The sequence below is a fragment of the Bubalus bubalis genome, chromosome 21, assembly GCF_019923935.1.
Source record: "Bubalus bubalis isolate 160015118507 breed Murrah chromosome 21, NDDB_SH_1, whole genome shotgun sequence".
In the NCBI taxonomy this organism is placed as follows: domain Eukaryota; kingdom Metazoa; phylum Chordata; class Mammalia; order Artiodactyla; family Bovidae; genus Bubalus; species Bubalus bubalis.
The window spans coordinates 24,969,455-24,994,104 of record NC_059177.1 but is presented as its reverse complement, the minus strand read 5'-3'; the positions used below and the strand labels follow the sequence as shown (position 1 = coordinate 24,994,104).

The 24,650-nt window shown below is 35.6% G+C and overlaps 1 protein-coding gene across 1 annotated transcript in view; it reads left to right on the top strand.

Annotated features, from left to right (window-relative positions):
- CNTN6 (contactin 6) overlaps positions 1–24,650 on the top strand; it is a 262,943-nt gene that overhangs the window by 141,774 nt on the left and 96,519 nt on the right. Inside the window, exons 6-7 of the mRNA XM_025272271.3 lie at positions 673–775; positions 23,136–23,320. Coding sequence (XP_025128056.3) covers positions 673–775; positions 23,136–23,320 — 288 coding nt within the window. The remainder of the gene's footprint in view (positions 1–672; positions 776–23,135; positions 23,321–24,650) is intronic.

Below are 24,650 nucleotides of genomic sequence, written 5' to 3'. Positions count from 1 at the left end.
TCCAATTTCTCCCCTTCAGTGAGTGCTCTGTTCATGATCACAAGAGCTCCTAAGCCAGTAATATGCATAGAAACTATCATATTGGCCTTTTTTCTCCCTATCTACCTACTTTCTTAACTTCTCTTCTTAATTCCTTCATTATTCCATCTCCTCTATTCTTTTCAATACATTTTTGGTAAAAATATACAAAAGCATCATACATAATACTAAAAAAAACCTCTTCTAAAAGTAGTCACTCAAGAAATATCACATGTCAAGGAAATAGAAAAAATAAAATTTACCAATTTATTTGAATGAAGTAGTACTCTGTCTTTTCAACCACAGCCTCTTCAAATGTTTAGAATGATTAAGTTCTAAAAAAGGAAGTATTTTTATTTTATAAAAGAATTTATTTTATTTTTAAGATGCTCTTGTGGAATACAGGGAAATTTGGAATGCATTTATTCTGATATTTTGGTATTATATCTTAGGTATTTCTTTTTTAGGGGAGAGAGGAATGAACTAATTTTTTTAAACAGCATCATGAAGTGATGCTCTCCATCATTCATCATCAGTATAGAAAAATATTGTTAACTAAAGAATAGAATAATCAAATTTTGATAACTAAAGCATTTGCTTCATATAAAATCTCTGTTCTTTAGAAATGCTGCTAGCTCTTTTGGTATTTAACAGGTGTGATGGGGGAATATGAACCAAAGATTGAAGTGCGTTTTCCTGAAATTATTCAAGCTGCCAAGGATTCATCTGTAAAACTGGAATGCTTTGCCCTTGGAAAGTAAGGTTGTTTTTTCTTTTTCTAATTGTTTTAATTAATACAAACAAACAAATATTTTGGTATTCAAATGTTGCCCTATAGGTAAATCAGCAAACATTTTAAAAGCTGGGCAAAAGTGGAACTTTCTGATTGGACTTTAAATAAACATGTCTAATATTAATACTCTAAAAATGATTGGGGAGATGATTCTGCCAACTGGGCCAATATTTACTCTAGTTTAAGCACAGTGTAAGCCACTTAGGCAGCACATTGCAAAGTGATAAGTGAGCTTGCATAAGATGGCAAGCAGGTCACTAAATTTTTGATGTATCCTTCACTCTATTTTCTTGTACATCCAGAAATATATTACCTGGAATGTCTCCTTGCTTAATTAACCAACAACTCTTGTAAATGAAAAACCTGCACAGCTAGTTTCCAAAATAAGGCAAATTAAAGGCCATTGTTCATAGTGGATAATTAGAATTGAGCCAAACCTGTCCTGGTAGGGGAAGCATTTTGCTTTACTACTCAGATAAGTGTTTATAAGCAATAAGTTTGGAAAGCTTTAAATCCAGCCACATATATATTTTTTTTCATGGAATGTTCATAACTGCATTTTAGCAATATTAAAATTTCATTTTGACACCCATAAACACCAGTAACCAAGTAACAAAGTGATAAAATTCCACTTTAAAATATTAATGTATATATGAATTATCTGGAGGATAGTTAAACTGAGATTCAATAGATTTGGTGTGTTATCTGATTTCTTCATTTCCAACAAACTCCTAGGTAATAGTGATTCTTCTTGCCTATAGAAGATACTTTGAATAGTAAGAGACTTTACTCTCAGCACCACTTTTAAGTGCTTGCCTATAAATCCAGAATCTATTCCTCATGTGGGCCTCATATTCAGAAATAATGATTTACATTCAAAACTGTGGGAAACATCCTTAAAAGTCTTCATCCTATTATTAAACAAATATGCCAAGCAATCCAAATAATGTTTGTTCGTTTCTGTGTGCATGCTCAGTGGTGTCCAACTCTTTCCAGCACTAAGGAGTGTAGACTGCTAGGCTTCTCTGTCCATGGAATTTGCCAGGCAAGAATACTGGAACGAGTTGCCATTTCCTCCTCCAGTGGATCTTCCAGACCCAGGGATGGAACCAATATCTTCTACATTTCCTGCATTGCAGGTGGGATTCTTCACCACTGAGCCAGAGGGGAAGCCCAATTCAAATAATGCTGGTTACTAAATATTTTGTAATCAGCATTATTTGGCTCTGTTTCCCTAGTGGCTGAGTGGTAAAGAATCTGCCTGCAATGCAAGAGCAGCAGGAGATATGGGTTCAATCCCTGGACTGGGAAGATCCACTGGAAGAGGAAATTGCAACCCACTCCACTATTCTTGCCTAGAGAATCCTGTGGACAGAGGAGCCTGGCAGGCTACAGTCCACAGGGTCGCAAAGAATCAGAATTGACTGTCAGTTCAGTTGCTCAGTTGTGTCTGACTCTTTGCGAGACCACGGACTGAAGCATGCCAGGTTTCCTTGTCCCATCATCAACTTCAGGAGCTTGCTCAAACTCGTGTCCATTGAGTCGGTGATGCCATCCAACCATCTCATCCTCTGTTGTCCCCTTCTCCTCCTGCCTTCAATCTTTTCCAGCATAAGGGTCTTTTCCAATGAGTCAATTCTTTGCATCAGGTGGCCAAAGTATTGGAATTTCAGCTTCAGCATCAGTCCTTCTAATGAATATTCAGGATATCCTCTAGGATAACTAGTTTGGTCTCCTTACACTTCAACAGACTCTCAAGAGTCTTCTCCAAAAACACAGAGTGCAAAAGCATCACTTCTTCAGTGTTCACCTTTCTTCATGGTTGAACATCCATACACGACTACTGGAAAAACCATAGCTTTGACTAGATGGACCTCTGTTGGCAAAGTAGCATCTCTGCTTCTTAATGTGCTATCTAGGTTGGTCATAGCTTTTCCTCCAAGGAGCAAGCATCTTTTGATTTCAAGGTTGCAGTCACCATCTGCAGTGATTTTGGAGCCCCCCAAAATAAAGTCTGCCTGTTTCCATTGTTTCCCCATCTATTTGCCATGAAATGATGGGACCAGTTGCCATGATCTTCATTTTTGAGTGTTGAATTTTAAGCCAGATTTTTCACTCTCCTCTTTTACTTTCATCAAGAGGCTCTTTAGTTCTTCTTCACTTTTTGCCATAAGGATGATGTCATCTGCATGTCTGAGGTTATTGATATTTCTCCCGGCAATCTTGATTTCAGCTTGAGCTTCATCCAACCCCCCAGTATTTTGCATCATGTTCTCTGCATAAAAATTAAATAAGCAGGGTGACAATATACAGTCTTAACGTACTCCTTTCCAAATTTGAAACCAGTCCATTGTTCCATGTCCAGTTCTAACTGTTTCTTTTTGACCTGCATACAGAATTCTCAAGAGCAAGGAAGGTGGTCTGGTATTCCCATCTCTTTAAGAATTTTCCACAATTTGCTGTGATCCACACAGTCAAAAGCTTAGTGTAGTCAATAAAGCAGAAGTAGATGTTTTTCTGGAATTCTCTTGCTTTTTCTATGATCCAATGGATGTTGGCAATTTGATCTCTGGTTCCTCTGCCTTTTCTAAATCTAGCTTGAACACCTGGAAATTCTCAGCTCATGGACTGTTGAATTTTACATATTTGGCCCCATAGTATTTGTTCAATAAATAATTATAGATTGTTTAAATTATTTTAAGAGACTGACAGTTGGGAGTTTTGTCAGTTTTTGTTTATTTGCCTTGAAAGATATGATGAACTTTCACCATTTTCAAGCTTTCTCAGAAATTAAAGTATATAAAACACCATAAAATAACAGCAAAATACTTTGAAAATTTGTTGATTTATTTATAAAAGAAAACCAATGAAAAATAGTATCTGAAAAGAATATTAATAGTTTACTCTATCATGTTTAGCATCAGGAAATATAGATCACTGTAATTTAAAAAATACTCACATAATAAATAAATGAAAAAGATTGATGCTAGTTCTCAAGAATCTCATGTAAATAAATTTCATGTGCTAATCATTTATAGCTAAGAATTTATATGATATGCCTAATCCTCTTAGTTGTGCAGGGTACCTCATATTTTTATTATATTTGAGGAAGATGATGAGGATCAAAGGATATAAGTAACTGGTTCAACTTCATGTTTCTGATAAGAAAGAAAGGACACTTAAAATTTAGTCTCACCTGATTTTAAATTCTGAACTTAGAAACTTGAGGAAATGGTTAAGATAACTGCTCTCCAAGTTAGAGGAGGCAGATTGAATTCTCAATTTTCTCAAGAGTTGTCTAACAATTGGCAAGCATCCTTCTTAACTGTTATGAATTTCCATATCCTCATGCAAAAAAGATTAAAATGATATCTATCTCCTGTATTGTTTTGAAAATTACAGTGTATAAGATATGTAAAAATATGGCAAATATGATGTGTATGTACAAAATAAAAATCCCTCAATGATAAAGTGTATGTTCATTGTTAAGTTTGTATATAAAAGAGCTGATGCACATGAAATAAAATTAAGGAAGAATGGGAAAATGATGAGAATTACTTCACTGTACCTCTTAAAAAATCATCAAGGAAATAATTGATTTAGTGGAGTATGTCCCATAACATTTTATCTGACAAAGTTAATCACTGTTGAGATTATATTTATTAAAGCTATTATTAAAATGGAATTGAAATGCCTCAGTGTTAAAATGGAAAGTTTGAAGCATCCACAAGGACATAATGATAGTGTTAAAATGTTCTGTGTAAGAAACATGTATTCTGTGTAACTGAAGTGCAGACATAGTTTTCATTTCTTCAGATGAACAGAATGTAGATGAAAATCCTTTATATATTTGGAAAATATTATGCAAATGTTAGCTGCTGCTGCTGCTAAGTCGCTTCAGTCGTATCCGACTCTGTGCGACCCCAGAGACGGCAGCCCACCAGGCTCCCCTGTCCCTGGGATTCTCCAGGCAAGAACACTGGAGTGGGTTGCCATTTCCTTCTCCAGTGCATGAAAGTGAAGTCGCTCAGTCCTGTCCAACTCCTAGCAACCCCATGGACTGCAGCCTACCAGGCTCCTCCGTCCACGGGATTTGCCAGGCAAGAGTGCTGGAGTGGGTTGCCATTGCCTTCTCCTGCAAATGTTAGCTACTAACAAAAAAGATTTTTTACTGCCTGTGCCCTCTGCAGTGGACATTTACCAAATACTCTACTGACTTTTCTGAATTTGCAGCATTAACATACACACAAACAATGCACTCCCTAGGAAGTTAATTAATTGATAAACATAATTATCAACCCCCCTTTTAAATGATAAATATCTATTTGCAGGTCTATTGCCAAGTGTTTTACAAACTATTGAATGATAATTATAAATCATGTTCTCTGACAACTCTTTATAAAAATATTGCATGCAATACTTGATTTTGTTATATTTTTTTCAAACCAATATGTTCCAAACAATGTTGGGACTGCTTTGTACAAATCCTTTTAAATCTCCTCATTCACTTTCTGAGGTACACCACTTCTCTGTAGTAAGTTGGATACACCCCAAACTGAAAAAGGTAATTGGTTCAGTGAGGAATAAAATCAAGAGTTCTTTCTCTTATCAACAATGTTTATTTTTTTTTAATTTTATTTTATTTAACTTTACAATATTGTATTGGTTTTGCCATATATCAAAATGAATCTGCCACAGGTATACATGTATTCCCCATCCTGAACTCTCCTCCCTCCTCTCTCCCCATACCATCCCTCTGGGTCGTCCCAGTGCACCAGCCTCAAGCATCCAGTATCCTGCATTGAACCTGGACTGGCGACTCGTTTCATATATGATATTATACATATTTCAATGCCATTCTCCCAAATCATCCCACCCTCTCCCTCTCCCACAGAGTCCAAAAGACTGTTCTATACATCAATGTTTCTAAACACTTTTGCTAACTAATTACTGACTACTGTTTATGCTATAAATTATACATTCATTAAACTAAGGTTTATATATTTTAGTTCATGAGAAAGGAGTTGAAGTAGAGGGGGGTAAGGAAATTAGTAGGTGAATAAGAAAGAGGAACACACACACACACACACACACACAAAATAACATAAGTCATTCCCACATCATATTCACCATTTTTTTTTAAAGGACTTTAAACAGTTTCTGAAATACAGACTGGTTTTCATGAAATATTTGTGGAAATATTTCCTAAGTAGCTAGGAAATAATTCCCTTTATCCTGGGAATATTCCTTCTCTTGAATGGGCAGATTATTTTGGAATTTATCTTGCTAATTGGCCTCTGAGCTTCCTGGGTCTGTGGTTTGGTAACTGTCACTAATTTTGGAAAATTTCCAGTCATTCTTACTTCAAATATTTATTCTGTTCATTTCTCTCTTTGCTCTCCTTCTGGTGTTCCCATTAGACATCTGTTTCACCATTTGTAGTTGCCCCCAGTTCCTGGATATTCCATTCTTTCTTTCTTTCTTTCTCTTCACATTTTAATTTGGGATTTTTCCATTGACATTTCTTCTCATTCACTTACTCTTTCCTCATGCTCAGTCCACTGGTAAACCTATCAAAGACATTCTCATTTACGTTACAGTGTTTTTGTATCTATCTCTTCCTTTTGATCCTTTCTTAGAATTTCTTTTGTTTTCCTGCTACATCAATCCTCTGTTCTTTCATGCTGTCTGCTTTTTCCATTAGAGCCCTTAACATATTAATTTTAATAGTTTCAAATTCCCAATGTGATAATTTAAAAATATTTGCCGTATTTGAGTTTGGTTCCACTGTTTGCTTTTCTCTGCAGAATGTACATTTTAATTGGCCTTTTATATATTTTTGTTGTTGTTAAAAACCTAGTAGGATGTAATAGGTAAAAGTAAGTGATTTTACTCTAGATTTTAGTGTAAACTTCTATGTTTATCTGGCAAGGAGTTAGGCTGTGTTTATTGTTTGCCATAGCTGTGGTTTCAGAGGCTGAAACTCCCTCTTGTTTTTCTTTCTGTTTTCCGTTATCTTCAGGTTTCCCTAGAGACTCTCTTAATTAGAGACTGAGGTCTGCAGTTTCTTTACCTATAACCCCTAGCTATTTATTCAGAAGACCTATTGATATATGAATGTCCTTGTTAGCTAAGTTTAAAATCTCAATAATTTATGGATCTGTTTCTGTTGACTGTTTTTGCTTTTAATCATGATTCCTATTTTTTATGCTTTTCAGGCTATCTAATAATTTAATTTAATTAGAGATATAATAAATATTATGTTGTTAAAAGCTGGATTGTTGTGTATTTTTTCAAGTATTGGATTTTATTGATAGGAATTATGTTGTAGTGAATCTGCTTGACCTTTCTGTAGCTTATTTTTAAACTTCCTTGAGTATGGAGTAGATGTTAGTCTAAGGCTAGTTTATTTCTAAGATGTTTCTTCCTATCAAATGCTCTAAATGTTTACTCTCTCTCTTCTCTAGCATGTTAGAACTCTAACATCTTTTTTTTTTTTGATAGATTGACTTTTATTTTTTATTTTTTTGTGTGTGTGTCATATTATTCTTTATTTTTTTTTATTTTATTTTTAAATTTTACAACTCGAACATCTTTTAGCCCTGTTTGTGCTCTGAAAATTGTTCCTTGCCCAGCCTCATTTCTCATTCTTATGCAGATTTCTGGAGCACTTTCTTTTTCTAGTCCCATTGTCTCTGATACTCTGCTCTGCAATCCCAGCCACTTCAGGCACCTTGTGTCTCCTAACTCAGTGATGTATGTATACTATGCTATGCTATGCTAAGTCACTTCAGTCGTGTCCGACTCTGTGCGACCCCATAGACGGCAGCCCACCAGGCTTCCCTGTCCCTGGGATTCTCCAGGCAAGAACACTGGAGTGGGTTGCCATTTCCTTCTCCAGTGCATGAAAGTGAAAAGTAAAAGCGAAGTCGCTCAGTCATGTCCGACCCTCAGCGGTCCCATGGACTGCAGCCTTCCAGGCTCCTCCATCCATGGGATTTTCCAGGCAAGAGTACTGGAGTGAGGTGCCATTGCCTTCTCCGGTGATGTATGTAGTTTTGTCTTATTTATGTTTGCTTCTTCATTCAGTGTTCTGGAAAGTGCCTGGAGGTAAAGAACCTGGGACATCCATGGCTTACTTCGTATATTTCCTATCCTTTAGGGATCACAGTTTTATGCTGCCCATTGTTACTTCCCTGGAATCAGGTTTGTTTCCCGTTATATTTGTCCAGTTTTATAATTGTTTCTGGCAGGAGAGTAAATGCAGGTCCAGTTAATCCAACAGTGCTAAATTTCAGATTTTTTTTTTAAGGCTAATTTTGAAGGTAAAAAGGTGAAGTTTGGAGAAATGAAATAATTGATATACATAAGTTGTAAATTTGCAATTCAAATTAAAAATAATTGATTCTGACTCCAAAACTCATGCTTTTAGCCATTTGATATTTACATCAAATTATCTTTTTAATATACAAGTTAATTCTCCATGTGCAGATGCAGTTAGCCCTCAATTCTGTAAATGTTTTCCTTTAAAAGGCTTGAAAATTTTCAGCAAAATGGTAAAAAAGATGTTATCAAGAGAATGAAATTATGGATAGTAATTATGGATAGTAAAATTATGGATGGTAAAATTATGGATAGTAATCTGCAATTACTAATATTACAGCAAATAACAAGTTTAATTTTATATATTAAAGTTTTTGATAATTCAAAAGATAACCTTTTCAAAATTCATTATTTTTGAATGAGAAGAAAAAACTCTCTCTAAAAATCAATCAGGGCCATTGCGGAGAATACACCCCTCTGGTTTATATGTGGCAATGGTAATAGCTACTATTTATAAAAATCTAGGATAGATGTTTAGGAAGAGTACAGAACACATACCAACCAACCTAGGGGGCTACTGCAGTCATGCAGGCAGAGAGTGTGGAGAATGAGATCTATGGAAGGCTGGCTAGAGTGTTTACTCAAAGACCCTAGCTATCTTAAACCACCATGGGCTAATGTGAATATAGAATAATTGAGACAAAACTTCAGATACCTGCTTGAACTTTAATTACTATGACTTTGGGGACATGTATCTCACTTTCTATGTTGGAGTTTCAGAGCTGACATGATCACAGCTTTCAATTCTCAGTTTTGTCTCATTTGTTTAACATGGCAGACTCTTAATTATCTAAGCTGCAAATTAATTGTATTGTGAAATACCCTGAGAAACTCCTTGGATAGGTGCTATTCAAATATAGTATGATTTACTGATAGATCTCTGTGTCTCCTTTCAAGAAAATATATGCCTTTATTCTTAGTAAAGAAGTTAAACTGATATAATTATAACTCTTCTAAAACTCTCATAAACAACCAAACATATATACTTTTCTTTTTTTTTTCTTAATAACTTTGCTGTCAATGCTCTGGAATGCAAATAAAATTAGTCACTTTACTCAACGTTCCTGTGTGTTATGAAGCCTTCACACAGAGGGCTCTATTTATGTATAGACAATGATATTTATGTATACAGGTATATCTTATTCATTTTTTTCTAATTTATGAAGGAAAAGATACTCCAGCTTAGCTATTAATGTAAAGCAGTAAATATGAAGTCTCACCAAGATGTTGTTATCTATTTCAGAACTTTCAGATGAAAGAGCAGCTATTTGACTTTGCTTTCTTTTACACATATGGACATCACTGAAGAGCATACCACAGAAAGATTGCTCAGGATGCTCAGAATGACAGTAGCATTTTAACACATTATTAGTTTTTAGCAGAAACTAATGCCTGCGGTATTAATACATCTCTGGCCAATAATATGTTAATATTAATCTAGGTGAATTCAGGGTTTTCAGGATTTTAACACTTGCTTTAAAAAAATTCAGAGAGACATCTTAAAAATTTCCCATTTGAATGTCGGGAACACATGTACACCCGTGGCGGATCCATGTCAATGTATGGCAAAACCAATACAATATTGTAAAATAATTAGCCTCCAATAAATAAATAAATTTTTTAAAAAAAAAGAGAAAGAAAAAAATAAAAATAAAACATTTTCTCATTAAGTTAAATGGATAGAGAGTAAATTATTTTCCTATGAATAGCTTGTCCTGTTTGTCCCACAATGTAGTATACTGAAGGTACTCTTCAGATTCTTTCTAACTGCTTTGTATTTTATCATGATTTTCTATTGGTTCGCATGAGATGATATGGTAAATTCCATGCAAATATGAGAACTGACAAGCATTCAAGCCAATCTTTGAAAAACTGAAAGACAGCAATCCTCAACAAAGGAACACATAAACACACATTTATCATAGGGCTGAAAGTTTTACCAGTGGATTCACTAACATTTCAAGGAAACATGGTGTTCTAGAAAGTTATATAGGCTTTGAAGAGATCAGGGTTTAAATACTCAGTCCCCCTGTCAAGTTCCCCTGGAGAAGGAAATGGCAACCCACTCCAGTATTCTTGTCTGGAGAATCCCATGGAGAGAGAAACCTGGTAGGCTACAGTTTATGGGATCGCAAGAGTTGAACACGACTTAGTGCTATCTTCCTTTTCTTTCCCCTGTCAATAGCTGGACCACTATGATCAGTTTCCTATCTGTAAAACAAAGGCAAAAACTCAATGGATGAATAGATAGATAGGCAGGTGGACTATAGAGAGAATAGGATTAATGTAAAGTGAAAGTGAAAGTGAAGTCACTCAGTTGTGTCCAACTCTTTGTGACCCCATGGACTGTAGCCTACCAGGCTCCTCAGTCTGTGGAATTTTCCAGGCAAGAGTACTGGAGTGGGTTGCCATTTGCTTCTCCAGGGGATCTTCCCAACCCAGGGATTGAACCCGGGTCTCCCGCATTGTGGGCAGATGCTTAAATAATTGTAAACTTCACCACTCCCTTATCATGATCCCTAGCTTATAATAGGCAATCAATACATAATAACAATTAATAAACTGTGGTACTGTAATTCTCAGTGGTGCTTTGACTGAGAAGGTAAAAAGGAATACACAGGAGGGAGAGAAGGGATTTCTGCATTATATTTCTTTGCTAACACAATCCTCAAGGACTTGCTCAGAACAATGGATTTAGCATTTTAAAATGACGTATTTATTCTTGATGAGGATTATTGACATCCCCTCATTCACTCACTTGGCAAATTAAGCTCCAGTATCTATTAACTTAGTAAATATGCATTGAATATCTTATTCAATAGTTAATTCCTTTATGACTTCACTCATTCAGGAGGAATTCTGACAGCAGATGCTGGGCTAGGCCCTGGGGATATAAAGATAATAGAAAGACCCCAGGGAGTTCGCAGGCTACTGAAAATAGGATTGATATAACAATATGGATCACACATTTTTTTTTTTTTTTCCTAGAAAATGTTCTTTCCTTACAAACGTTCAATGAAGAAAGATTCAAGAATACTCTCTCTGGGAACTTGCCTGATTATCTTTGCTCCAGGTTACTCCTTTTTAAACTGAGACTGGAAAGAGTTACTCTCAATTTCTTTGGTAGAACTAATAAGAGACTGTTTTTGAAGGAATTTTTTTGTGTGTCTCTGAGGAATAGAAGATTCTTGCCTCTTTCTCTCCTACTTCATTAATACCCCTTTTCCCCCAAAATTTTAAAATAATGGCTTTAGAACAGAAAGTCAGCTGACAGTATAGTAAAATCCCATATAATACCACACAGTTGTCCTATTATTAATACTTTAAATTCAGATGGTACTTATGTTACAAATAATGAACAAACACAAATATGTCTTTATTAACTAAAGCCATACTTTATTCAAATTTTCTTGGTTTTACTTGATATCCTTTTTAATTCTAACATTCTATCCCAGGTACCATATTGAGTTTTCTTGTCTCCCTGGGCTCTTCTTGGCTGTAATTAACAATGTCTCAGACATTTATTGTTTTTGATAACCCTGAGAGTTTTGAGGAGTAGTGGTCACTTTTATTGTGGGATGACCCTCTACTGGAATTTGTGTGCTGTTTTCCTTAACTTTAACCTGAGGTTATGGGTTTTGAGCAAAAAGACCACAAAAGTAAAGTGCCATTTTCACCCATCATATCAGGTTATTACTCTACCAATACGATCTATGGGTGCTAATGCTGGCCTTCATCACTTGGCAGAAGAAGGTTTGTCAGTGTTCTCCACTGTAAACCTACTCATTTTTCTCTTTTCCCATTATTGAGTCTTTGGAAGGGTCAAAGTATACAGTTCATATCTAATGAGTAAGGGGTCATGATTCACTTCTTCTAAGGTGTGAACCTATGTAATTTATTTACAATTCTTCCTCATGGGAGATTTTTCACTTCTCCACCCTCGTTTATCAATTTATTCAATCTTTTATTTATATCAGTATCACGTAGTGGATATTTATTTCACTTTTGGGTTATAATCCAATACTGCTTCCTTTTCATACTCAAATCGTTTCAGCATATTCTTTGTAAAACACTTTTAAAAATCTTTAAAAGTATATATTATGAATACATTTCCGATTAAACAATTTTTTGTACCTTCATATGGAATGACAGTGGGGCATTCAAATGTGTATTTTCAGCCAGTCTCTTACTGGTGGACATTTCAGTTCAGTTCAGTCACTCGGTTGTGTCTGACTCTTTGCGACCCCATGAACCACAGCACGCCAGGCCCCCTGTCCATCACCAACTCCCGGAGTCTACCCAAACCCATGTCTATTGTGTCAGTGATCCTATCCAACCATCTCATCCTCTGTCATCCCCTTCTCTTCCTGCCCTCAATCTTTCCCAGCATTAGAGTCTTTTCAAATGAGTCAGCTCTCCGCATCAAGTGGCCAAAGTATTGGAGTTTCAGCTTCAACATCAGTCTCTCCAAAGAACACCCAGGACTGATCTCCTTTAGGATGGACTGGTTGGATCTCCTTGCAGTCCAAAGAACTCTCAAGAGCCTTCTCCAACACCACAGTTCAAAAGCATCAATTCTTTAGCGCTCAGCTTTCTTTATAGTCGAACTCTCACATCCATACATGACTACTGGAAAAACCATAGCCTTGATTAGATGGACCTTTGTTGGCAAAGTAATGTCTCTACTTTTTAATATGCTGTCTAGGTTGGTCAGAACTTTCCTTCCAAGGAACAAGTGTCTTTTAACTTCATGTCTACAATCACCATTCACGGTGATTTTGGAGACCAGAAAAATAAAGTCAGACACTGTTTCCCCATCTATTTTCCATGAAATGATGGGACCGGATGCCATAATCTTAGTTTTCTGAATGTTGAGCTTTAAGCCAACTTTTTCACTCTCTTCTTTCACTTTCATCAAGAGGCTTTTTAGTTCTTCTTCACTTTCTTCCATAAGGGTGGTGTCATCTCCATATCTGAGGTTATTGATATTTCTCCCGGCAATCTTGATTCCAGCTTGTGCTTCTTCCAGCCCAGCGTTTCTCATGATGTACTCTGCATATAAGTTAAATAAGCAGGGTGCCAATATACAGCCTTGACGTACTCCTTTTCCTATTTGGAACCAGTCTGTTGTTCCATGTCCAGTTCTACCTGTTGCTTCCTGACCTGCATACAGGTTTCTCAAGAGGCAGGTCCGGTGGTCTGGTATTCCCATCTCTTTCAGAGGTTTCCACAGTTTGTGGTGAGCCACACAGTCAAAGGCTTTGGCATAGTCAATAAAGCAGAAATACATGTTTTTCTGGAACTCTCTTGCTTTTTTGATGATCCAGTGGATGTTGGCAGTTTGATTTGTGGTTCTTCTGCCTTCTCTAAAACCAGCTTGAACATCTGGAATTTCATGGTTCACATATTGCTGAAGCCTGGCTTGGAGAATTTTGAGCATTACTTTACTAGCGTGTGAGATGACTGCAATTGTGCGGTAGTTTGAGCATTCTTTGGCATTGCCTTTCTTTGGGATTGGAATGAAAACTGACCTTTTCCAGTCCTGTGGCCACTGCTGAGTTTTCCAAATTTGCTGGCATATTGAGTGCAGCACTTTCACAGCATCATCCTTTAGAATTTGAAATCACTGAACTGGAATTCCATCGCCTCCACTAGCTTTGTTCGTAGTGATGCTTCCTAAGGCCCACCTGACTTCACATTCCAGGATGTCCGGCTCTAGGTGAGTGGGAGTGATCACACCTTCATGATTATGTGGGTCGTGAAGATCTTTTTTTGTACATTTCTTCTGCTTATTCTTGCCACCTCTTCTTAATATCTTCTGTGGACATTTATTTTCCTTCTATTTTGTTTACATTTTTTGTTGTCTTAAATAATGATGAAATGAATATTCTTGGGGCCATATTTTGTCCATCTGCATGCAAACCTCTTCAGTATAATTTTAGAAAATTAAATTATTGAGTAACAGGAATGTAAAAGCTAAAGTTTCTGATATGTCTTGGCAAATTCTCCTCGAGAACAACTGCAGAGGGTCCATTTTCAAATGGACCAAATTACAAGTTGGGTCTCTTTTGATCTTACATACTGATTCCAAAAAGTCAAACATTCCTTTCACTTTTTTTTTCTATTTCAAAAGCCAAAATTTGATTTTTACATTGCTCTTTCAAAAATCAAATTAATCTAAAGGCCCTAAAAATCATCCAAGCAGAATATATATATATTTCTGCAAGTAACTCTTTATCCTTTCCATCTCAGTCTACCATCACCTTTCTCAGCAGACTTAGAAATCTTACTTTTTAAGTAACTGGCAATTGCAGAAGAGAAAGATTTCAAATCCAATTTGGAACTGAACTGAAGGAAAAGAAGTTACTTCCATTTTTCCTGTTAACCTTGGAACCCATCTCTAGAAATTTTGTTGGAATATGGAGGCATCTCAATATGTTAAAACAAAAACAACTCTGATTTCATCTTCTGGCCCCCAGACAAAAGAATCTCTACCCCCTGATTATAAAATACATTAGTTAATTAGGTAAGGGATATATTTCTAAACAACAATATATTGACCAAAAAGATGATTTTCATGCTGTAGCTGTTTAGCTCATGCAGGAGCAGCAAAGCATGGTAGTTTAGACTCAATCACTATGGAAAGAGACTTTAGTTCAAATCTTTTTTTTTTTGTAATTCACTGTGTGATATTGGGCCTGTTACCAACCTATTCTATTCCCAATCTCCTTATCTACAAAATGTTAATAGCAACAGTCTTGTGTCTTAAGATATTATCATATAGTTTCAGTGAAGCACTTAGCACAGTGCCTGGTGTAGAATGTGATCAATAAATGTTAGATATATTAATAATAGAATAATTAAATATAACAAACCATATATAATGTCTCTTTAATTTCTTTGGGTGAACATTTATGATTATGAGATGAGCTAAAGTCAAGCCCTATAATTTCTAAGGAATTCTAACTCTCAACATAATTTTGAAGGAACGTGAGCCTCCAGAACCTACCTTGACCAAAGTATAATTTCCTCTCCTGTAGGGCAACATAGCACTCATATACTTGGTGAAGTATTTATTTAGGATTAATATTATGTATTCATAAAACATTATGGAGATGCTATCAACCAAGGGATAGTTTTCTTTTTTTTTTTTCCTGCTATGTACAGTGTTATTTTCAGCCGTAATATACCTTGAAATTATGGGCTCCTGTTTTACGTTTCATGTACCAATTAGTGCTTACGCTGTGGAGTAGAAAGTGGCCATAAAAGTCTTAGGGACTTGGGACAATAGAATCTCACTGTCCCTGTGTGGATGATCATAGTACTGAGACAATTTAGCAAACTTTATTATAGGTTCTAACTTTATATTTCAGAATTTATTCTCATAGTATATATCCCCATTTTATCCTTTCAAGCAGCCTTTTATGTACCCATTGCTATCTCTAGTTATAAGGAGAAAGCTGAGGCTCAGAAATGTGAGGTAATTTGCACTCATTTACACAAAACTTGCCTGTGTCCTACATGCAAGTACTGTTTTGCTACCACTGCTATTAAGACCAAACTATTTGTGGGCTTTCCACCTGGCTGCAACAAGTGTAGTGTCAAATACCAGAAAAATGCATGCACACAATAATGTTTTTTCCCCCGAGGGAAACCTGGTATAGACACTGACCAGGAGAACAGGATCATGACTACATTTAGATCACACAGAGAAAAAAGAAAAAAATATCCTTTTTTCCATAATAGTGAGATTGCTTTGCTACAGAACTCATGAATTTATCCATATTGTATCCCCATAGGACAATCTTATATCCCAAGCTCTTTGTATGAATATTTCAAGTTGAGGAAATGAAAGCAGCTAGTTGAACAGTCTGAAAATTGAACAGAGGCACTCTGTGCTGGTTTTGTTATTCTGCTTCCCACTCTTCGATTAAAAATGGCCACAGACAGGATTTTCTGAAATGAGGTTCAAGTTAAGAATAATCCCAAATATAAGCATCTTAGGAAACTGGTTCTCTGTACCAGTTTCTACTTAAAACTTGGTATAGCCTGGATTTAAGCTGTGGATAATGAGGTTTAAGAAATCCAAGGGAAAAATATAAGCTTTCTCAAATAGCACTAGTAATGAAAATTCTATTTATGGGGTAAAAGTATAGAAGTGAAGCAGAGTTTCTATAAGTGTGTGAAGAGCTTTAATTTAACTTCCGATTCAGGTTGAATTAGGATGGATGGTTAACAAATATATTCTCTGTCTCCAGATAAAATTAATAGGATGCTCACTCTGTAAAAGCACAATGACAAGAGAGTAAGAAGTAAAAGTCTTCATGGCAATGCTTATTTAAGAAGCACAAAACCAGAGGAAGAGGGAAGAAAGATAAATAAAAGGGAGAGGTAAGAAAGAAAAAGAGAGAGGGAAAGGAAGTAAGTAAGGAAGAAAGAGAGGCAGAGAGAAAGAAGGAAAGAGATAGAGAAAGGGAGGAAAGGAAGGAAGGAGAAAGAAAATTTGCTTTTATGACCTAGTAGTCTTTTAGAACTGTGCAGGCTCATGTTGCAGGAAAATACAGATACAAAATAAGAAAAGGCTTCTGTAAAGTTTTCTGAAATACACAGTTCATGAGTGTCTCATTTGTGCTGTGAGGAAACTTTGAATGAGAGAGTTGCTTCAAACTGGTTTTCTTTACTGAGATTTGTATTCAAGCTAGAGTCTGACCACATTTGTAAAGATTTAAAAAAAAAAAAAAAGTGTGTGTGGAGGGGGTGGATTTGGAGCTGAAAGGGAAATTTTACCAGTAATGGCTGATACCTGAAGTTACAGGATGATGGTGGTACCATGTGTTTTGACTTAACCCTTTAATGGCAGAGCTTCAAGTGATTTAATAAGAATCCTCATTCTGAAGACCCTTCAAAGATCTCCTTGTTCCACTGAACTCTTCATACATTAATATATTAACTTTGGATTTTAAATAGACCACTTATTTTAAATTAAAATGAACTGCCAGGGAATACTGCATCACTGATATCATCAACATAGATAAGCTAGATAGGTCTTAAAAAGAATGTTGAAGCCACAGAAGGAAAAGGAGTCTACTAGTGCTAATAACTGAATGGGTGGCAACTCAGAATTGGAAGGTGGATCACAATAAATTAGCCTGTACTGGAACTCTAAGTGGAAGAGAATTGGCAGGTAATAATTTAGCAGAAATTACCTGTCTAAACGTGAGTACCATTTCAAAAAGGTAATTAGGATTGTTAGCAGCTTCCAGCTGACTATTAAACTGAGATGGCATATGGACACCGTCTGTCACAAGCCTGGTACATAGTAAGCACTCAATTCATGGTTATTACTATTCATAAATAAATGCTTAGCTTTCTCACAAAGCATTTTTTTCCTCTTTGGTGAAAGTTGTCTAATTACTTTCCTCCCTACCACAATGGTCCTAGATGATTTGTCAAGCTAAAAATAAAAGTATTTTACAACAAAGCATGCTATAGCTCACTTGCAAGATCCCTGCTCTCATGATAAGGAAAGGAACATGATGGCTATGATCAGACGTATTATCTTCTTAGCAGTCAGTCTATCAAACAGGCAGAAGCAGGACATTTCCTTCTAGAGACATATGTGCGTGCTTGTGCACGCATTTCATGTACAGTATGGAGATCTGATTTTAGTTTATGCATGATTCATAAATCAGTTTATGTTAAATGCCTAGTCATACAGAGTTCTTAAAGGAGAATAGAAAACAAATAAACATAAGCTAGGATTCTTATTTTGAAATGATAACAATAATAATTTAAAATTATTTTTAACGTCATTAACACAAAAATACTGTTTAATGTGTTTTTGATGGTGTTAAATGTGTGAAATGTATTATATTAATGCCATTTAATCTTCACTATAATCCTATGAAGTATATACTAGTATTAAGCCCTATTCTCGGCTTCCTGGGTAGCTCAGCAGGTAAAGATTCTGCCTGCAAAGCAGGAGACCCTGGTTAAATTCCTGCATTGACAAGATATACTGGAGAAGGGATAGGCTACCCACCCTGTATTCTTGGGCTTCCCTGGTGGCTCAGACAGTAAAAAATCTGCCTGCAGTGAGGGAGATCTGGGTTTGATCCCTGGGTTGGGAAGATCCCCTGAAAGAGGGCATGGCAACCCACTCCGGTATTCTGGCCTAGAGAATCCCCATGTGTATAGGAGTCTGGCAGGCTACAGTCCATGGGGTTGCAAAGAGTTGGACATGACTGAGTGACTAGGAGAGCAAGCCCTATTCTAATAAATGAGAAAATTTATGTTATAAATATACAATAAAATATAGCTGGTAAGTTTAAGAATTACACTCTGCTCTGTACTCTCTATATAGTATTCTAATAGCTTTGCTATTAACATTAGTACCAGTATTAGTATTTCATTGCTTACATAGAATGGTATATCTTGGAAAATTTAGCTTACATTTGAAATTGAACTCACTACTAATATAATGTCATCTTTTGTTGACTTTAGTTCTTCCCACACACTGTCCGCTTGGGATGGCTTCAGAAAAGAGAGAGGGTGTGAAATCTAAAGCAATTAACTGTTAACTACTAATTGGCACTTGCCTTTGGCACTTGCCATCTGCCTTTGGCAAAACTAATACAATTATGTAAAGTTTAAAAATAAAATAAAATAATAAAAAAAAAAGATTTACTTAAAAAAAAAAAAAGGATTAAATAATGTGTTGCTGTAGCTACTGACTTTCAACATCCCCTGAAAGGAGTTCAGGGTAGAGAGCAGAAATGAGGTAACCTGTGCCCTGGGAAAAACTGGCAGAACAGGTCTTCAGATAGTAGATATTTTCAGGAGCTGATTTTATGAGCCCAATTCTTATATCCTCTGATATCTAGAAAAGCCCTAAAATTCATCATGATGATGACTGCTCCTCATGACTAGCAGAAGCCTTTTGCAAAAAATATGTACTTTACTGAACATACTCTCCCTTTACCAAAATCACATATATACTGATCTTTCCCCCTACCTCTTTGGAACAGTTTCTCAGAGACATGCTGTCTCCCTGTCTATAATCCTTATTTTGTACCAATAAAACCTAAGTCACCACTGTCATGTGGTTCGTTCTTTTAAAATCTACAACATTTACATCATTTACTGTCTTCATAAGACGTGCCCAGACTACATGGGAACTTTTCATTAAAACGAACGTGCATTTTTATGTAATCTATGCTTTACAGTTATTCTCCCTGACACTATAGCTCACATGATCAGTAGTAATCAGGAGGCTCCTGACATTCATATTTTGTAGTGACATAACAAATCTGAAAAAAAAAAAAACAACTTAACATTGAATTAGTATCTGCAAAATCATATAAAATTTGATTTTTCTCCCATTAGAAATTTTAACAAGAAATGCAGCCATAAAATGCACTTGATAAGACTCAATGTAAAAAAATAAATGTTTTAGTGACTATTTTTGATAGTTTAGTTGCTCTGAGAATTCTAAAATATCAGAGCGTAAAATATAATATCCTAAAGAAATCTACTAATACCATGTCATACAATTCAATCACACAGATAGAAAATATCTTAACAGCTTTTTAACCCAGGCATTCAGCCCATCTCTCAAGTCTTTTTAAAAATGAAAGTAGCAGGAAAACTATGCAAACAGGCATAAGGCAAAAAAATGACTATTGATTAACAGATATATTTGAGGTTTCTTTTTTGGCATTGACACACTTTAATATAGGCATGTGAAGAATTCCAAGTTACCTTTCTTTGTGTTAGCTTTGGTTTTCAAACATAGTGTCTCCATTTTGTTGGAAATTGTTGCCTAGAAGTGCCAAGTATACATCCAACATCTGAGGAAACCTAGCCACAAAAGATCCTGTCTTTAATAGCTCTTTCAAAGGCAGTCCCAGAATTGATCTACTTGTTTCTGATTGTGATGTCTTAGTTACCATAGTTGACCCACCATGGTGGGCACAACACACCAATTTTTAATGGTAAGACCTGAGTTTTGTGCTCACTCCTGCATCCAGATGTGCATGTATGCATGCTTAGCTGTGTCTGACTCTTCGCAATCCCATAGACTGTACAACCTGTCAGGCTCCTCTGTTGATAGAATTTTCTAGCCAAGAATACTGGGGTGGGTTGCCATTTCTTGTTCCAGGGGATCTTCCCAATCCAGGGATAAAATCCATGTCTCCTGCATTGACAGGCAGACTCATTACCACTGAGCCACCTGGGAAGCCCCCAGAGGTGCAGTCCATCCAATTCAAATCAGATGGACTAAAGACAGGAAGCACTGGGTTTTCCAAAGAAAATTAAAATGCACACACAAAAACAAACACATGTCCAATGCAGACTGAGAATACAGGAGTCTAATTCTTAAATCCTTCTTCAAAATTGGAAACTCTTATGTTAGAAACCAGTACACTGAAACTTACAACTTTCTCCATAGTTGAGTGGTTTATTAGGCAAGGTGTATCACTCTAAACATAACTGAGGTAAGAAAAACAAGCATCTATCTAGAGGATGTTTTTTAAGTGAGAAGCTTAAATATCTCTTCAGTCTCATGTCTGCTTTACATTTTTTGCCTTCTAGTATAATTTTAACCCTATAGAGCATTGTTCTTAAAATATATTTCACAGTCATGATTTTTCACAAGGATTATACTGCTCAGTTTTTGGTCTTACATGCCACTAACATTCACTTTCACAGAATATCATTTTTATGTCTGCCTAATGGCTATATAGAAGTACCATACTGAGAAGTATTTAAAGGTCCCTTACTGTTGGTATTGTAATTAAAGTATATTGTTCAATTACTGGTTCAGAGATTTAGATAAATAGGTTAAAAATTGACTCCTGTCTTCACAGTTAAAATAAAGAACACAATATAACAATGGGAAAATATTCAGCCTTTACTGATTTTTTTTTTCTGAATGTTTTAGGTTAAAACCTTTTTTAGTTGAATGTTTTGCATGTATTTTTCATAAACCTCAGAGATACACTATCATAAAAAGATAAAGAATCATGGATTCAGATAAATATCAGAGCCTCTATTTATTTTTCTCTTTGTAAATACATTTTCTTAGAATTTTTCTATTACAAGGGTCATACATCCTTACTGTAGAAAAATAATGGAAAAATTGAGATAAGCAGAAAAAGGAAAATAAAAGGCATTTATATCCTCACCACCTGTAGATACTAAATTTTCATGTTCACATACGCACTGTATGTATTTTTGAAAATTGGATAACACTGCCTCAGACTTGGTGAAGATCTTTATCAGTGAATAAACTTTCTTTTAGAACTTTGTTTTAGAATAATTATTTAGAACTTGTAGCTCTGTATTTAATAAAATGAATGAATAAGAAAACTAGCTACCTGAGGTTACTTGTTGGCAGGAATATGCTGTTTTACTAAAATATCAACCTAAAGTTATAGTGTCAAGGCTTTTTCAAAGGACAAAAACAAAACTTATTAAAATTATGATTTTTGTATTTAATTAAAATTCAAGTTGTATTTGTCACTGTATGCTAATTCTGAGAAAAATAGACAAATCAAACGATTGGTGAATATTCTTTCTGGGAAATATGTGTGATCACATTTATGACTTTCTACACAGTGTATATCTTTGATTTGCACATCAGGATCCTCATCGTTGGCCAATGAAAAATTCTTGAGGCTTCCACAATTTTGTTGCTTTATTTGAAGCCTCTACTGAATCATCACCAATTATGTGCAGTTGTTACGGCTCAGATTCTATAGATCTTTATTTGTCAACCACTTTGTATATGATTGGATGGTTCTCCTGCATTATTTTTGTGGACTTGGAAAAAGTCCTGCATATTCTACAAAGTTTATAATTTGGTTTTTCAAAATGATTTTTACTATTATTAAGCTGAAAACATTTAGACCAGAAATTATTTAACCACTTGAAAGTCTATAAAGGAATGAAAAATTACTTGAAAATAAGAAAGGAAGATGTTAGTGCTAATAGATTGGGGTTGATTTTTCAAACGATTAGTTTATTAGGGAATATTTTCTGGTTAGAACTTTATTTATAGCCTACATTTGCATTACATTCTATTATATCTGTACAAGTAAGGCCTTCTTAACCATGAATTTCTAAATTCATCTCTATTGTTTGACACGTAGATTCATATATTATAAAATGTATTTTTTTGCTGCTTAAAAAGGTAATCAGATGAAATATATTACATATAAGATATTAAGCTAAATTCCTATAATAAAGGAATTGTTTACACATTCTTTCTGAAAAGAGACAAAGTACAATGCAAAGATTTTTTTATGTCATTAAAAAAATGTATAAATAATACATTCTTTTGAGGATAGCAGATCCTATACTCCCAGTTCATTTGGGTCTGTTATATAGTACTGATCTCTTGATAATCTAGCTCACCAGTCATGTATGTCTTCAATTACGTATTAGTACCAATTTAGCTATAGAGGAATCTGAGTTTTTGCCTTAGAATCTGTAAATACAGAAAGAAATTGCCTCCTCTTAAATGTCACATCCTCACAGAATTTCTGGACCTTCATATTTAAATTGATGCAATCCTGTTACTATCTCTGCATGCTCTTTCCTTTGTTTCAGTTATTGCAATTTACAAATCTGATTTTTATATTGTGTTTATTGTCTGTTTTCCCCACTAGTCTGCGAGCAACATGAGGAGGGAAAACATGTGTAGTCATCAATTTATTCCCTGATCTTACTACTGTGACTTGCTCATGGCAAGCACTTAATAAACTATTAAAATTGCTGGATGAGTGAATGGCGAATGACTGCATCATCTGAAAACTAGTCACAAGGTGGTAGATTGACTGATATTTTTCCTTGAGAGTTAAGCTTAAGGAATTCTTATTTTATCCTGCTGTCATAAAGACTAAACCATCTTCTATTCTAATGAGGTGTAACTGTTTAGTCCCGTCCCTGATATTAGTTGGAGGAGGTTGGATGGAAGCCCATTGCCGGGGAAAGTCAAATACAGCAAATCCCAAGCTATCCTTGAAATCCCGAAATTTCAACAGGAAGATGAAGGCTTCTATGAGTGTATTGCAAGTAACCTTCGAGGAAGAAATCTTGCAAAGGGTCAACTCATTTTCTATGGTGAGCTAATAGAATTTCAAAAAGTATATGAAATATTTGGTGATATCCTTCATAGTGAAAGTGTTTAGCATGTTGTGGGCAAGTGTCATAGGAGAAATAGAGAAGACACATTTCCAGGTAAGGATGCTTAATTCAATGATTAGCCGATGGGAATGACCATTTTTAAAATATGGCTTTAATTTCAGCATAGTCTATGCATGTTATTGTTTATTAAAATTTCCTTTGAAATATGAGCAGTGTCGTGTTAAAAGCCATAGAAGTTTATAACACAAAGTAAAATGGAATTCAATATATTTCACTTAATATGTTCAGCAGCAGCCTGTGACAATCTTAATGATAATCCCAAGCAGAAATTACAAAAAGAGAAAATGACAGGAGAAGTATAATACTTATGGTAGTTTTCAGTACTTATTTATGTTTCCCAGGACTGTCTACAGATATGCAGCTAAGAGAAAAATAAACTCATTACTTCATTTAAAAATATATTTGTCTCAGTTATCAGAATCTTTCATGGACTTAAGAGAGATGATAAAAACATATATTTTCTAATGTTTGTCCTTGTGCCTTCTTTCCTGTAGGCCAAAATACACACTTTCATGAAGTTCATTTTTTTTCTAACATCAAATAAGCCATAAAATATACCTCAGGATTGTCAAAATGTTTGCGGCTCTTAAAATACTCTTAACTTAGCTATATTTAACACCTCTGTACTCATTCAGTTCAGTTCAGTTGCTCAGCCGTGTCCGACTCTTTGCGACCCCATGAATCACGGCACGCCAGGCCTCCCTGTCCATCACCAACTCCCGGAGTTCACTCAGACTCACGTCCATCGAGTCAGTGATGCCATCCAGCCATCTCATCCTCTGTCGTCCCCTTCTCCTCCTGCCCCAAATCCCTCCCAGCATCAGAGTTTTTTTTGATGAGTCAACTCTTCGCATGAGGTGGCCAAAGTACTGGAGTTTCAGCTTTGGCATCATTCCTTCCAGAGAACACCCAGGACTGATCTCCTTTAGGAGGACTGGTTGGATCTCCTCACAGTCCAAGGGACTCTCAAGAGTCTTCTCCAACACAGCAGTTCAAAAGCATCAATTCTTCAGCACTCAGCTTTCTTCACAGTTCAACTCTCACATCCATACATGACCACTGGAAAAACCATAGCCTTGACTAGATGGACCTTTTTTGGCAAAGTAATGTCTCTGCTTTTCAATATGCTATCTAGGTTGGTCATAACTTTCCTTCCAATGAGTAAGTGTCTTTTAATTTTATGGATGCAGTCACCATCTGCAGTGATTTTGGAACCCCAAAAAATAAAGTCTGACACTGTTTCCAC